This window comes from Rousettus aegyptiacus, unplaced genomic scaffold (assembly GCF_014176215.1).
Source record: "Rousettus aegyptiacus isolate mRouAeg1 unplaced genomic scaffold, mRouAeg1.p scaffold_m13_p_1, whole genome shotgun sequence".
In the NCBI taxonomy this organism is placed as follows: Eukaryota; Metazoa; Chordata; class Mammalia; order Chiroptera; family Pteropodidae; genus Rousettus; species Rousettus aegyptiacus.
Genome location: NW_023416284.1, coordinates 149899599 through 149917139, shown reverse-complemented (window position 1 = coordinate 149917139; position 17541 = coordinate 149899599). Strand labels below are relative to the sequence as shown.

The 17541-nt window shown below is 33.8% G+C and overlaps 1 protein-coding gene across 1 annotated transcript in view; it reads right to left on the bottom strand.

The window, feature by feature from the left end:
- Positions 1-4212: 4212 nt before the first annotated feature.
- Positions 4213-17541, bottom strand: part of NT5DC1 (5'-nucleotidase domain containing 1) — a 110078-nt gene continuing 96749 nt past the window's right edge. The window contains exons 11-12 of the mRNA XM_016163623.2: positions 9567-9735; positions 4213-4547 (exon numbers count right to left, since the gene is read on the bottom strand). Coding sequence (XP_016019109.2) covers positions 4432-4547; positions 9567-9735 — 285 coding nt within the window. The 3' untranslated portion in view covers positions 4213-4431. The remainder of the gene's footprint in view (positions 4548-9566; positions 9736-17541) is intronic.

Sequence of the window (17541 nt, the reverse complement as noted above, 5' to 3'; positions counted from 1 at the left end):
CTGTATTCTTAATTTCTGAGTTCCCTGCTCTATGGAGTCACAATTTGAGCCTTGGATGTCTGACTTAGCTTCAGATACGTATTCCCTGGCTTGACAATCTCAAGAGATCTGAGATATGTCATGCACTCCATGTGTGTTCTCATGTTACCTTTGTAATCCTGATATCAATTTTACTATCTCTATTTAAATAGTTGTGAAAACAGAGACAGAAAGTTGAAGTAAATTGCCTAAGATGCAAGTAAGTCACACAGACTTAAATTTTCTGATTTCAAGCTAGGGTACCTTTCCCTGTATCACAAATGTCTGTACTAAATTTGGCATAAAAACAAAAAAAAAACCTATTTATGTGTGTATTTAGGTCTCAGATGATGGTTATATGATTGATTTTTGAAAAAGGTACTTTTTATCACTTAATTCAGGGTTCTGTTACAAATTTACAGAACACTCCTGAATTTGCATATGTAATCTTGATGTTTGTTGCATAAATGAAACTAGCAGTTTTTCCTTTCATCAAAGGGAGTAAATGCACCAAAAGGACTTTAAATGTTATACTTCTGAAATTTAGCTGCTAAGAACTGTAAAGAAATGTTGATATCTCTATTAATTTTTTAATTCAACATGGTGATTGTTTTTAACAGGCATTTAGGACTGTATTCCTTCTCTAATTTTTAAACTTTGCTAAAACTTTATGAAGCTTTGACCTTTACCAAGAAAGTACCAAGGCCAAATTATCAAGAAAGTAAAATAAAGGTATTTTGTTTTAAATGAGTATGGGAATAAGTGCCTGGTACAAGAACCCAATTGTAAGCAGTCTGAGATATTGTCATTTTAAGTAATGACTCAAATTCTCTATAGATATCTCACCTTCCAGTTTGCTTGGACCAGTTTTCATTATTCCTTCTCCATTTTGGTTTCCTCAACAGCAGAGAGGGAAATTTGCTAAAGTGTTCAAGGTGAACATTTAAATGTGAATATGAAGAAAGAGTAGGCCTGCTTGTTGATGACTTGAGCATATGCGGCTTCCAGGAAGAGCAGACATTATACATTGTAGGACTCCTGTGCTTCTTAGTTCTCTATTTTACTCATCCAGGTAAGTTCTATATTATAGATATTTAATTTTTTTATAAAATTGTAAGTTACCTTAGAACAGAACCTATGTCTTCTTCATTTCTAATCCCTCAGTTGTCCTCGCATGGTGTGGTTATTAAAGTGAAGTATGGTTTTAGACTGAGAATTTGCCCCAATCTAGATCCAATATTGGAAGACTTTACACATCAAAGAGCATGAATTTTGGGGTCAAACTTGGGCTCATGTACAAACTCTGTTCCTTAATAACAGTGCAACTTTGAACAAGCATATTATCTAACCTCTGTGAATTTTAATTTCCTCATCTGTAAAATTTTAATTATATACTCCTCATATGGTTGCAGTAGGAAGTAAATAAGATAATATACATTTACTTGCCTGGTGAGGAATCAGCACTCATTACTATTAAATTTTTACCATTATATCTGAGGATGATTCTAGAGACCAACAAGAATTTACTTTTTTGAATTCACACTACATGCACTAGACCATGCCCAAGGATTTTCAAGGGCAGCAACTGGACCACACTGGGTGAGTTAACTCTTGAATATATCCCAGTCTTGCACTAACTCATGACAATCTTGTTATCAAGAGCCTGAGAAGAGGTAAGGGAATGGTATTGTAACATCACATGAAAAACAACAAAAAAGGTATCCATGTGATTCTAACATTCCGTCAGTTATATCCAAAAAGATAGTCTGACATTCAGTTTTATGCTGGTTTGTTACATAAAATCACATATTTACTTTGCATTCAAACAAGTTCACTAAAAGTATGTGTATACATAAACCTATGTATGTACATATATATGCTTTATATATATACACATATACATATACTCTAAATTGAAATCAAATATTATTTCCCTACCAACATTCACATCCAACAAGTATATGAATATAGTGGAGAAGTTATACTTGATGTCAATTTAGAGTTTAACAAATACAGAAGTAGTTGATTTGAGATTGTAATTCATGATTCAAGTGAAGTTTCCGCTACCTTGATATTCTAAATACCAAATTCTGCCAAATCATGACTACTGTGGCATTCAGATCTTTGCTGATGAGATCAACAGTGGCTAGCAAAGAAAATCTCAGCTCCCTCGCCAATTATTTTTAGGTATCTTTTAGGTAATGAATGTTTGCCTGTATGCTAATATTAAACTTAAGTCCTCTGTCTATTTGCACAATTTTCCTGTTTTCTTACTCATGACTTTATTAAAGAATATAGATAGAGCTTTTCTTCTTTAATAGTCTCTTTCGTTTTTACAGTGCCATTTTTGGATGATTATTTTTGATCTTCATGTCTAATCAGAAACACTGTCACGTTTTAGAAATAATGAAATAAAAAATTTTGAAGACTATTTACAGCCCAAAAGAAAAACAGCATTAGGCTATCTCTGTTAGAAAGATAGAAGAAACTTGCAAACAAACTCTCTGGACAAGAACGAAAAAAATGACATCAAATTAGGAAGGTAATTGCTCAGATTCTTTATGTAGGTACTAATAAAAGTAGGACTAGCACTTTTGACTTGAGTGAATTTTTTTCATTCTTTAGTGGCCAAAAAGTGCAATGAACTTACTTTGGGGTTCTCATTTTTCATATTAACAATAGCAGTTTATAAGCATTTAAAGATGATTATTCTTTGCCATTGAAACAATAAGTTTAAGAAAAAATAGCTTTATTTTGAAAAGAAATCACATGTATATTGAAAGAATGCACAAGACAACATATATCGTTTAGCCTTAAGCTCGACTGTGTGTGCTTGTTATTATATTCCAATGATTCTGGAAATCAATTTCACATTACCATATACTTATTAGTCAATATCAAAGAGAGCGACTGACTTTGAGAAAATAATTTCAGTAACTGCTTATCCACCCTGAGATACTTGTCCCCACATTATATTTGGGATTACTTGAGGATTTAAAAATTTTAACAAAATATTTATCTTTTCATTGCATGCATCAATATGCTAAGTTCCCTGCTACAGTCCAAGTAAAATAATGATAGTAACCAGTGTGTTTTCTGATATTGTCCATGATAAACAGAATGAAGTTACAATATAAAGAGTAGCCAGAATTTATATTGTAAACATTATCTGGCTCCTAACATCTTGCAACAAATGGCTACTAATATGACCATATACAGCACAACATAGAACACAGTAATCCTGGATTGCAGTATATGTATAAAACCTCTTAAACCAGTTTTTCTCAATCTTTTTTTTTTTATTATCCCTTTCCCAGGAAGAAAAATTAAATATAACTCAAATTTAATTAATAAATTTAACTTTATATTTATCCTTAATGAGAAAAATTAATACTAAGGAATAAAATTTTTATTGGGTAATGTTTAGCTTTGGAGGGCGCCTGTCTATTGCACTGTCTAATATTTTTTTTCACCCCAAGAACCAATGTTTATCTTATTGAGAACACATACTTTAAAGTGAATGAAAATGAATTAAACGGCCTTTAATGTTAATGGAGTGAGAAGGGAGAACCTAACAGGTAACACTGGAGACTGAAATAGTTGGCTTCTGGTATCACCTCTGTCCCATACTGGCTGTGTGGTCTTAGAAGAAATCATGTCTCTTTTATTTCCTTGTTTTGGAAAACACAATAATAGCATAAAACCTGATAGCTTGGAATAATCATTTAATCTCGCCAGATTCAGTGTTCTTGGGTATAAAGTGAAAGAGCTGGTGTAGATCGGTTGTCCCTAATTCTGGCTATGTTTTCCTGGGGCACATAAAAGACGTTTGTCAAGGACAATCTATACCCCGGTCCATTTCAACCAGTCTCTGGAGGTTATGGTCCAGCCAGAAATAATTCACACTATTTAATAATAGTGTGAATCACACTATTATTAAACACAGGTTCCTGGGCCCTGTTTCCAGAGTTTCTAATTCTGTAGATCTGGGGTGGGGCCTGCAAATTGGCATTTCTATCAGGTTCTCAGGTGATGCTATCCTAGTGGTTTGGGACCACGCTTTCAGAACCATAGTGTGTGTGTGTGTGTGTGTGTGTGTGTGTGTGTGTGTGTGTGCGTGCGTGTCTGTATATATATCTCCCCAGATGAATTCTAATTTCAGAATTATTGGTATATACAAAATTAATAAGGTTCTTTTCAGTTCAGATACTGAGATTTTAATATAATGAGAGTTGTTGGACATCAAGATGATCTATACAGAAAGGTGACCTACTAAAAAACATATCAATTTCTTGGTCAATTTTCATTAAGAATTTGTTCCTATAAAGCATTTTATACTATCGAAAAATTTTTTTTTTATTTTTACAGTACATTTGCTGCGTATATGGGTCTTCATTTTTGAGTAAAGAGAAGTTATTTTGTTGTCCGTGTTTCATCATTTGATAAAACCAATGGAGGGTTTGGATAGTAGCCAGCCATTTTTGAATTGTTTGAAGAGAATCTTGTAAACTTGTAGTCCAGGGGCAATTCTGGAAAAAAACCAAAATGGTTTTATTATTCTGCAGATCTTAAAAGGCTTTTCATAAATATAAACATCAAAATGTGATAGTCATTGATAATAAAACTTATTTTTTTTTTAGTTTCATAATTTTAATATTTCTTTTGTCACCTGAATAGGTTGTACCTAGGACGAAGAATGTAGATATTTTTCCCTATAAAATTTACAATATTAAAGTCAAATTATATTTAGAGATATTGTAAATCATTTTCAGAACTCAAACTAGTTTAATTTTTGCATTTAGTTTAAATACCCTCCACACACAAAAGTTAACACTTTATTATTATTTTTTTAAATTTAAAACTCTCTCAGGCCCTACTCTGAGGATCATGTAATTCGTAAATGAGAACTAATAATCTTCATAGCCCTTAGTAATAAGAGAATTACTAAGGATAATTTTCAATGCCCAGCTAAATAAAGATTCTAGTATGCACAATGTAGCAACTTTCTTCATATGATATACATTACACAAATACACACACACACACACACACACACACACACACAGATACAGCCACAAGGGGAGTCGGGAGAGAGCGCATAAAATGCATACTTTATTGATGGTGGGACACTGTGATAACTTTATATAAGTCTCTCATAAGCTAGTTTTCAGATAATTTCTTCCCAAATTTCTTCAAGGAAACATTACCAGAAATATTACAATTGAAATATTATATGTCATGTTATGATATTTATTACATATGTAGATAAAGGGCAGTAATCCGTATTTCACAAATTTCCGAAGTAAAACATTATTTAGTAGTACTGAATATTTCCGAGACACTAGTATAAAAATTATACTATATGTTAAATGCTAGAATGCCCAAGCAGTTAATTCTTATAGGGAGAAAACTAGTGCTAGAGATCAGGAAGAAAGAACACTGCCTTTCTGATGCTAGAGAAAGCTAAGATTATAGAAAGACATTCAGTATTAGTGAATTTCATAGGTCTTCACTGCTCAGTTAGCTTGAGTGTGTTTTGACTTGTGCATTAAAAGGCACTGCAAAGCAAACTGATAAAACCAAGTTTCTAAAATTATACATCTGAGGTCCTGGATTTCTTATAAGCCACCAAATGATACAGGTTAAGAGTTGAGCCAGCTACCTTTTCTCTGTCTTGTCTACACATTTTCTAAAGTAAATGTTTACGTCTCCGTGTAGCTATTATTATAAGGTTAAAATGATATATCATCAAAATACTTATGAACCAGTCACCATTATAATGTATATAGATAATAAGTACAAACTTTTATAACATCTATAAAAATGACTTCTATGTATTTAAATGTCAATGAGATAACCAAGTCTATGAAAAAAAAATATTACATGAATATGAAAAGGTTGTAAGAGGTGAAGGGGGAGTATCAGGTTTGTTTTCCTCTTCCTAACTCATTTGAAACAAAAATTTTATTCTCTCTTTCAGGTAGCAGAAAAGGTCTACTCTGTCAAGAAATCTCAGTATGGAATAGCCAAACTGAGATCAGATGACTTCTGTTAAAACAAGGATCTCTAGACTGGTGATTCGGCAAGAAAGCATTTACATCTCTGTTACAGGAAAGTCATTGTTGGGTGCTGACTATTTGGAAGAAAAGAGAAAAGTACATAAAGAACCAGTTTCTTGTTTACCACAACAATGCTCTATTAACTCTCTGTACTAAATATACTATAATAACAACCATATTAAAAACAATTAAATGAAGTGAACCCAAATGAACAAATATTTTTAAATGGTAAGTTCAATGTATAATAACATAACAGACAGAAACAACTCCTCTTGGGACTTTTTTTTTTTTTAAATATTAATAGGACAACATTTATATAAAGATTCTCTCTTCAACATGTCTAATGCCATGGCCATCCTATTATTTTCCTTCCAGCCATTTTTCTTATGCGGAGGTAAATTATATAGTAGTATAGTAGTATCCAACTTTACTGAAATAATCAATTTGAAGTTCTGTGTGAGATATAACTTTCTGAGCATGTGATCATAGCAATGAGTGCTAACTTAGATCATAGTGCTAACGTAGAGATTGACTAAGTAGCACTTTGCTTTGAGGAAGTATCTCGGACATCAAAATCAACAATTGAAAATGGCATAGCAACTCTCATTCTTCCCCCACTCCACAAAAACTGATACTGGGAAAATGAAATGAGAGGGCAATGACGTTACCACTATTATCTTCTGTAAGGAGAGGTGATTACCACGGAAGATGAAGAGGGGGTTATTTTTCAATTCTTTGGAGAAATAGTTAAATCTTGGAATGATGGAGATTTACTTTTCTTTGACTTTCTTACTATTTCACAACCATAGCCTACTAAATGGTTTTTATCCAGGTACTTCAGAATAACTCAGTAACTTCCATTACCACACTACCCTACTCTCTTACTATAAATTTGAATCACTTTAAAAGAAAGGAAAAATGAAATATAAAAATTGAAAATAAGTTAATCCCTTCAAGTTAGAAGGTCCATTTCTTGAACAGGAAAAAGTCATTTGTGAAAGGAAGAAATATCTTTAGGTTACTTTTTAAAAATTTTGTGTATATAAGCATGGAACAATGAAAAATAAACCATTCTTTTGAAACCAATGCAAATGAGATATTACTTCAATGAGTAGAATATACTGGCATACTGGATCTGTATACTGGCATAGAAGATAGACCTTTGGGAAGCTGGTATATATCTCAAGGTCGTCATCATCATCATCATGATCCTACCAATAATTCAGATAAACATTTTGCTTTATTTTCTCTCACATCCTTCCTGTGAGGAAGGAAATGCAGAAGAATTCGAGGTTCAAAAAACTTAAGTATATTTACCACTTTTAAACTGGAAGTGAGACAATTAGCAAAGTTGGATAAAAATATAAACATCAGAGTGAAGTCACTGGAGAGCTGAAGAGGCAACCAAGACCTGAGAACGCAGTGCCTGAGAAGGGGTAATAAGTGGAGATGTGAGCTGACATTCTGCCACAGCTCTTTCTCCTAGGCACCGAAGTCTGGCTGGGGGCAGGGACAGTTACAAGCGGCAGAAAACCAGTAGAGCTTTTGTCAGCCTTGAAGAGCTGCAAAGAAAAAATGAGGGGCTATGAAAGCTCTATAAAGGAAGGAGTGGAACAATGGACTCCGCTGGTTTTCTACTCAAGCCCCTTCCCAAATTCTGAAGAGAACTTTAAGAAACTAAGAAGCAAGCATAAGCATACACCTCTGTAAAGCAGAGTGGATTTTGCAGTAGTTTCTTGGTATTGAGAAAACGGAGGGATGAATATATATGACCTGAGAGAGGAGACGGGCCCTGGTGAATACTCCAGACTTCCAGTTCCATATTTCTGAACACAGAATTTATTATTACGAAGTGATTCTCTTTCATGTTAATAAATATTTCCCTTAATGTCTACTTTGTTTCACATTATAATCGAGTGAACACTAACTTTCTTTTGGTTAAAGTTGTTAGCATGGTATCTCTCTCCTAAATCTTTTGATATCCAAACTTTCAGTGTCCTTATGTTTCAGAGATGTCTCTTATGAATAGCCTGTAGTTGGGTTTTGTTATTTATTCAGGCTTTAAACGAGAATATTTAGCTACCTACATTTATTGGAATTACTCAGGTTTAAATTTATTGTTTTACTGAATGCTCTTCATTTGTCTTGCTTATTCTCTTTTTTCCCCTTATTTTCTTTTGGATTCTAAAGTTATTTTATATTATTAGTTCAGCATGTATATGTATTGTATGTCATTAAAGTTCTTTTGATTACATGCATTTCTGATACATCACTGTCGATCATACTTTACCAAATAAGAATTTAAAACACTTTAACTCTAGTTGTCTCCCTTTGGAATTTATATGACTTTGTTGTCATGTTGTCATTTATATTCTGTATTTAAACCTCGGAGGACTTCATTTCTTTTTATTATTTTCAACAGTAAATATTCATTTTAATCTTCACATATCTATCCTTTTGTTGTTATATAGTCCTTCTGGCATCTCCAATCTCCCAACAGGCATCATTCTTACTTTTGCATGAAGAACAAGAGCTGTTTAGTTACATTTACTTTATTTAGCATAGGGCTTCTGGAGATACATTTCCTCCATTTTTGTCTGTCTAAAAATCTTTTGACCTATTTTCCAGTGCACTAATTTACTTTTTGGCTATGTTTAATCTTCTGTTAAACCCATCCATTAAATTCTTAATTTTGATTTTTTCATATTTCAATTTTAGAGTTTCCATTATTTTTATAGTTTTTATGTCTCTACCAAAGTTCTCATTCTTTTCTTTTCTGTACTTGACCACAGTAAATTGTAAGAAATAACCTTGATTATTTCTGTTCGCGTAGTCTCATATCCTCACGTGCCTGGCTAGTTTTCATTACATGTTGAACCTTATATTGTTTTTAGAAATAACGTGAGTCCTAGAATGTTAATATTCCTCAAGAGAATATTCACTGGTTTCTACCAGGTGCCCTGCAGGACTACCAATCTAGAATCTTCTAAATCTAATTTTCGGGATTCATATGAGCTTCAGTCCTAATTCAAATTCATCCTTACTCTGTGGTAAACTCCGTTGGGGTCTCGACACAGATTGACTGAGTTCACCAGGCCCTATACTTCCATCCCTGTAGGCTCATGAAGCTATTGAAAGACTTACTCCCTTTCTTTGGTGCTCGCTCTTGAGTCAGCAAATACCAGGGGAAAAAGCAGCCCCCAAACCCAGGCTCACCTTACTAGGCCGCCTTAGCATCTTGTCCTGGTAATTTTCCACTACTTTTATCCTATGACTCCAAGCAGACATAAAAAAAAAAAAAAAAGTCCAGCTTTTGTAGTTGGTCCCAGGAGATGGGCATGTCCTAATTACCTAGACTGTCATAGGTAGATGTTTCCTAAGAAAAATGTTATAGAGGAGAGATTTTTTCTTTTAAAGGCAAAATTTCTAGTATTTAAGGTCATTATTATCCAGTAACAGGTAAAGCTTTATAAATATTTTCTCCCTTACCTGCTATTGCTTCAATACTTGGTATTGCAATAGTGCTGTAAGTACTGATTCTCTTACAAGACCATGTATAAACCAAGGAGTCTTCTGTATTTTCCAGTCTCGAAACAGAATCAATAAAAAAAGAGCCCCATTTTTTAGATGATGAATTTAGAGACTTTGTCTTCTGTCCCTGAAACAAGAGAACAATGAAAAACCATTATTAATGTTTAACCTCATAAGTATTTTCCTCCATTAAGAAATCACAATAAAAAAATCTTTAAGAATTTCAGTTGTTTATCTTAACTAAACTATATACTATATAACAAGTAAAACCAAGCTTTGAAGTCATTGAAGGTAGCCTCCCCTGGCTTCATGTGGGAACCCCTTCTCATCCTCTGGGATTCGGCCTGGATGCCAACCAGGATGTTTTCCTTGATCTCCACACTCAGACTGGATTAGGTCTCCTCTAATTTCCTATACCCTGAGTTTGTCCCTAATATATTATCTCATACTATCTCACATTTATCATGCTATTTACTTTTTACACTTGACAGATTATTGACTACATAAGGTTAGGAACTTTCTTATGTATTAGTGTAATCCTAAGGCTTTAGTGCCTAGGACAGAGGAGGCATATAAAAATGGTAGACTAAATAAAAGACTCGTTCAATAAATACTTCACAGTGTTTTATGGATATGACACAAAATTAAGAACTTAAAAAAAAAATCCTATCATATCCTTGTAATCTGGATTATATAATCTCTTACCCTGTTCTGATGAAAATTTCATTTTAGAGCAGCACAGAGTCACAAATTAGTCTCTAGATTCATAATTCCTATTGCTGAAACTCACTTTATGAATCAAGATGAGAATATATGTTTTCAGAAGATGGTGTTTGGAAATCACTCGGGCAAAATTTGGATTTGGATTTCGCCATAGATATTTAAAAGCAGCAAAATTTCTAATTCACAGAATATGAATATGCATGCTCCTGTGTATACATTTAAGGTATATATCAATATATTTTCTTAAGGTCTAAAGAACAGTTTACAAGATAAACTTCTTTACGTAGTTCATTATCTTTTCTAAAATAATGAATCAGAAGAAATGAATCACATCTCACAAACTATATATAGATAATGGTTTTGCAAATGAGTGATTGAATCTAGATCCCTCCCTATTCCTATGAAAAAAGGAAAATAGACATATCTACCCTTTCTGGTTCAATGTATTATGGATGCTGCTATGATCTACAAGTTTATGTCTCCCAAAATTTGTATGTTGAAATTTTCACCTCCATGGTGACATTAGGAGGTGGGGTCTTTGGAGGTGCTTAGGTCATGAGCGTAGAACCCTCCTGAATGGCATTAGTGCCTTTATAAAAGAGACGCCAGAAAGCTAGCTTTCCCCTCTGGCCTGTGAGGGTACCATGAGAAGACAATGGACTATGAGGAAGCAGGTCCTCATCAGACACCAAATTAACCAGCACCATGATCTTGGACTTCTCAGCCTCTAGAACTGTGAGAAATAAATGTTATTTATAAGCCAGCCACTTGATGGCCTAGCAGCCCAAGTGGACTAAGAAAGATGCCAATCTTTGTTCATTCTAATGTTGGGGGTTTTAATCACACCCTCACTCACACACACACACACGCTAATCAAAAGAATCATGCCATTTTCTGAACACATCAAAAAGAAGCACTTCTATTTTTGTTGGAGCTTTATAACTTATAGACACCATCCTTTAATGGTAAGTGTTCTCACCAAGTTTCCATCCTCTCCTTCTCTCTCTGTAATCTCTCTCCCTCCCTTAGCCAGTCATTATGTCCCAGTTTTCCTAATTCTAACTAACCTATCTCCCAAAAGCCAGTTTGATCTCATCTTCCAAATATTTCAAAGAAATAGGATTCAACATTAAATCAATCATATCTCTCTCCTCACAAAAGCAGCTTTTTTCCTTGAGTTCCCTATTTATATGAATAAAACCATCATTTCCAGTTGCCTATCCTTGAAAACCAGCTATGTTTTAAGTCTCAACCTCTACCACCAGTACCAGGTTCATCATTTGTGTCTCTAAACATCTACCTGCAAATTCCCTTTCTTTCTCATTACTATCCACTTATTCATGTTTGTGTTACCTATAATATGGGCTGACGAAACAGCCTCCCAAAGCATCCCCATCAGCAGAGTCCACCCTCTACACAGCTGTTACATGAAAACTTCGACATTGTTACTCTACGTTCAAAAATTGTTAGTGGTTCCTCTGGCTGACAAATCTACACATGGTCAAGACTGCACTATAGTCTGTATATTACAATCTCTGTACACTTATTCATGTTATTTCCTGAACCAACAATGTTATTTCCATCATTTGAAAATGTACCTGTTCTTCAATGTTTATCTCAAATTCTACATTCTTTATGAGGTTTTCCCTAATTCTCCTCGATGAAGTAAGTATCCACCCTGACTTATTTAAAATTCTTTAATATCTTGTACTCTGTCCAGGCAGTTATACTTTATTTCTATATTCAAGCTCCCTACTCCCTTTATCCTCATATTATAATACATTCTGTAAAAAGGAACTGTGTCTGACTCAATGGTAAGTCCCCAATATTCCTAACAAAGAGGCTTACTCAAATTAAAAACTCGATACAGGTATATGTTGAACAACAGAATGGTGTTCGACTGGCTTTGTAATAATAAGTGGCTTTATTAAGACATCTCTGCTAATCCAATAAGCTCTTACCTATGTCTGATATGTGCAATAAAAATTTTGAGTATTATTCTGAAACGTGTGTGTATAGACAAACGCAGAGCTACCAATCTTGCCTCTCGATCTCAGTGTGAGTGGATTTAATTAAGGATATATATAGGACATATATATAGATCTCTATATCTTAATGAATAATAAATGATTCATTTAGTCTTGAAAATGAAAAAAATGTTTATGTGTGTATATGTATGTGTGTCTAATACCATGACCATTGACCACAATGGAAAGGTTTCAAGACAAAAACAAAAAAAGAAAATAGAAACAAAAACAAAAACCCTGAATATAATCAATTTCTTCTCCTTAACTTATAATTTAGTTTTATTGACAAGGCTTATCTGTAAAAGAATCCTGAGAAAAAACATAACCAGCTGAAAATATCTCACCGAACTGTGAAATGCAATGAAGTGAAGCTTTAGCGAATATTGGTTCCAGTTTGTTTTTCTAAGTTAACTCATAGAAATGTATCTCAGACTATTTTATTAGTAAATCAGTTAAAAAAACCCAGACAGTTTTATTAACTTGATTGCTTTAAGGCAGTATAGATACCACCATTTTTTTAACTGGCACTTTGTGGATTACTAGTGAGGATGGGCATCTCCTCTCATAGGGAAGCTTTTTTTCTTCAGTCAACTGCCTGATACCTCTTGTCCAGTTTCCTATCTGAATGTTTTATTTCTTATGTGCTAGATATAAAATTACTGTTGGTTTTTATTAGGTTCAAGCACATGAAAGTGCTGACGTTGAACTATTTTTGACATAAAAAAATGGCAATTTTATAAGGTTCCATCTAGACAGATGCTGCAAAAACACTTTCCCCACTGGTTAGCAGTGTTCCAGGTATCCTGAACAAAACTATTTAATATTGATGCAAAGTCATCATCTTTTCTACTTATTGTTGCTCTTTTGGGTCCTAATTTGAGAAATCCTTCCCTACTCTAAGGTCACATGAATGTTTTCATAAATTTTCTTCAATAGATAAAATTTTACTTTCCATAATCCATTTAGAATTAGTGAAAAAGGAACTCACCTTATTTTTCTCCATACAGAAACTAATCGTTCATTTACTGAACTATCTTTTCCTGATGATTGATAATCTTCTATCATATATCACATTTTCATGGTAACTTGGAATTTGATACAGGGGCATATGTTTATATTTTTTTCCTCTGTTCGCTAACATTTTATATATATTTTGTCACCAGTATTATATTTAAAAAAATTACTGTAATTTTCTAACATGATCAGTATCTGAAAAAGTGAGATTCCTTCCCTTCATTATCCTTTTTTACATAACTGTCTTGGCTATTTTTGGGCCTTCAGTTTTTTGCATAACATTACACTAATTTTATAAAAATTTGAGGAAAATATGTAATAGTATAATTTTAAATCGTGTCTTCATAAATATGGTGTATCTCTTCATTTATTTATTTGTATTCACAATTTTTTTAAATTGTGGTATAATTGAGAGGTAACATTAATTTCAGGTATACCACGCAATTATTGGATATTTGTATATACTGTGAAATGTTCACCACAGTAAGTCTAGTTAACATCACCACAGAGTTACAAATTTTTTGTGATGAGAACTTTTTTTCAATATATAATACAGTATTATTAACTATAGTCACTATGCTGTATGTTACATCTGCATGACTTATTTCACAACTAGAAATTTTTACCTTTTGATATCCTCCATCCATTCGGAATCTTTAAAATAGAACCTTAAAAATTTCTTCATCAAAGTCTTAGGTATTTAAGTTAATCTCTAGATAGTGATTAATTTCATTGCTTTTGTAAATGATTTATTCTCATTACATTTTGTAAGTGATTATTAGCGATACAGTTTTAAGCTATCAATTTTTAAATGGTGGTTTGGATCTTGCATTCTGATAACTCTGTTAGTTATAAAAGTTTGTTTATTTTCTATGGCTTTCTATGCTAATGATCATATAACTCCAAAATAATCACAACTTGTTGTTTTTTGTTCTAACCCTAATTCCATTATTTCTTTTCTTTTCTTTTTTTCTTGTGGTGTTGGCCAGCTCCCTGTAACATGATATAATTCATAACAGTTATCTTTTGCCTAGCTCAGAAACTTAAAGGCTATGTGTCTCCAATAAATGTGGCTTCACATAAATATTACCTTACAGATTACACTGTTTTTTTTTTTTTTTTTTTTTTTTTTTTTTTGTGGATAGTCTTTCTCTAATTATAGGCTGGCTCCTTCTTTTTTGCTGAGAATTTTCCCCATTAAAATGAACTATTTTGGCAACTAAATTTCATAGTCTGTTATTCTAAAAACCCTGAGAATACACTTTTATTTGAGTTAAAATGAAGGAACAGATGAGAACAGTACTGAAGGAAGCTAAAGAGGAGAGCTCCTTTTCCTTTTCTGTGTAGGGTAGTCTTATGAAATTAAGACTGTCCCAATAATTACGAGATTAATGAAGTGACTTTTATTTCTGGAAACAAAAATCAATGGAAAGAAATTATTTTTCCTTAGTCTCCATAACTAGGCTTACTTAAATAATTCAAATGTGTGATTTTTGTTTATCTGTCATGCTCCAATAGAGCAAGTTATCGACAGATACATTAAGATTTCAGAAAGTCTCTTGTATAAGCTTTTCAAGTGCCATTTGAGATGTTCTCTGTCCCTACCTTGAGATACCTGTCACAAATGAAGGGAGATGAAAATGATCTTTATGTTCCAGATGGTTTTATCTAGGATGGAAATTGCTTTAAATATGTGAGAAATTGAATTCAAGTCTAAGTGAAACAAGAATGTCCACACAATGTGGGAAATGTAAAAATTCTGGTTCACTTCATCCATCCTGAAATGACTTGGTTAATTTGGTTTCCCATCATATTGTTTAAAGTTCACTTACACTAGATCAAGTAACCAGAAATATGTAATTAAATCCCTTTACATTCGGGCTTTGTACTCACCAACATACTCCACATGACACAAGTTCTGTGTTTGACATTTGGTTAAAAAAACTAAACTCCATCTTTCTGAATAATCACAAAATAAGTAGAAGAATGCTCATACAAGGCTTTCTGTTTAGTTCTCTTTATGGACTGTTTCCCTCCTGCTGTAGCAACTGAGGATGTTTGCATTCTTGTCTCTTCCACAGAGAAGCAGGAAAGAACCTGAATTCTCCTGGCGTGCTGAACTTACACCTGGCTTTGGTGTGCTGACAGAAGTGTGCTGTGCAGAGGAACAGACTTGAACTTAAATATGAAAGCAGTCTCATTTTTAAAAGTTGTGGTTTTAGGTTTGTGTCAAAGACCATTTTTTAAAAACACACAGAACTATTTTAAAATTATGCATAATATGCCTTTAAGTATAAGCAGAAAGATGCATGATTGAGGGTTTTCCTTTAGCAACTAGGTTGGGCTGAAACATCTGCTAAGGATGTGCACATCAATTCAAATACTGCCTCAAAAACAAGCCACAGAGACATGATGGCAGTCGGTCTGACAGGATAATTTTGAAGTCACATAGTATGAGGATACTTTGCTTTTTCAACATAATGTGTGGGCCACAATTGGGGATCCCACTGCAAAATATATGCTTCAGACCCCAACAGGAGAGGAGACTCCACCTTCTACAATTCCACTTTTCCTGGAACCTCCAAAGTATGAGAGATGTTAAGAGTTCAGGGCTAAAGCTGGATCCTTAGGCCTTATTCTGTCACTTTGCCAAACCCTGCTAGTCTTTGCTTCCTTGTCCATGTTTGATAGAGCAGGGGTGGGTTGGAGAGGTGGAGTTCGATGGGGGAAGGAACACTATTTATTTCAATTCTAACTTGGGAACTAAAATGTTCAAGCTGTCGACTTACCATTTTCTGTCCAAGAGCCAATTATTAACTGTTATATGTTTGTAACTAATTAAAAAGAGAAAGAGGAATCCATGGAAGAAGGATGGGATTACTGTGTACATATTGCTAGAGGAAACTTTCCCACTGATTTTTCATTTTATTACCGTGCCTGCATTCTCAAATCATTTTGAAGAAACCAAATCTCTCTTTAGTGAAAACTTTTTCAAAAGTCAGTCCAGTTGGAAGGCCCACCTTCTGAAAAGTTGTTTTAAAGCTCTTCTTAACCGAAATTGTCCAAAGAACTTACAAGGTCAGGTTGAAGACTAAATGCTACTCAATGGAAACCTCAAAGAAACCGGATTCCATTATTCTAACATTTTCTTAGGTCTGCTTAGTTATTTTTTCCTTTAAATAACAGACATTTTTTTTTAGATCAACTTTAGGTTTACGGATAGAACAGAAAATTCAGAAAACTCTTATACAAATGTGTATTGTGTGTGTGTGTGTGTGTGTGTGTGTGTGTGTATCACCCTCCTGCATCCCTATCATTCTCTCCCCATTATTAACATCTGGTATTAATTGGAGTGGTCATTTGTTACAGCTGATCAACCAATACTGATACATTATTACTGATGAAAGTCTGTAGTTTACATTAGGGTTCACACTTTCTGTTGTACAGTTTCATGGGTTTTGACAAAATCATAATGTCATGTACCCACCATTACAATATCAGAAAGAATAGTTTTACCACCATAAAAATCCCGTCTTCCATTTATTCATGCCCCCTTCCCCTGAACCCCTGGTACCCACTAGTCTTTTTACTGTCTATAGTTTTGTCTTTTCCAGACTGTCATATGGTTGGAATCATACAGTATGTAGCCTTTTCAGACTGGCTTCTTTCACTTAATATGTACTTAAGGTTCTTCCACGTCTTTCTGTGGCTTGATAGCTGATCTTTCTTTTCTGCTGCTTCTTGCTTTTAAACAAACACCATTTTCCCTTTCTGGATTTATAAATATATTTTACTTTTCTTTACCTCGTGTCTTCACCTACATTCAATCTGGGGGCTCAGGAATAAGTTTAAAGGAGCTACCAATTTGGTTAAGTTAGACCCATGAAGAGAGAGCAGAGGAGCTTTCATGGCCAAGCAAAAGAGACGGTATGAGTGCAGTGAGTCACGATCTGGCTGTTCACCACCAGCCAAAAAACGGCCATGGTGCCAAGGCACTGAACGAAAGCAGAGGGCAGGGAAGACAGATGTCATCTTGGTATCAATTAAAAATTATCAACGAGATCAACTATAGAGCTGAGACGGCAAGAAGATCACAATAACTGTCAACAGATTTCATCATTCTTTCTACAAACGCTTTCTAAGATACATCAAACATAAAGGTTTTTCTT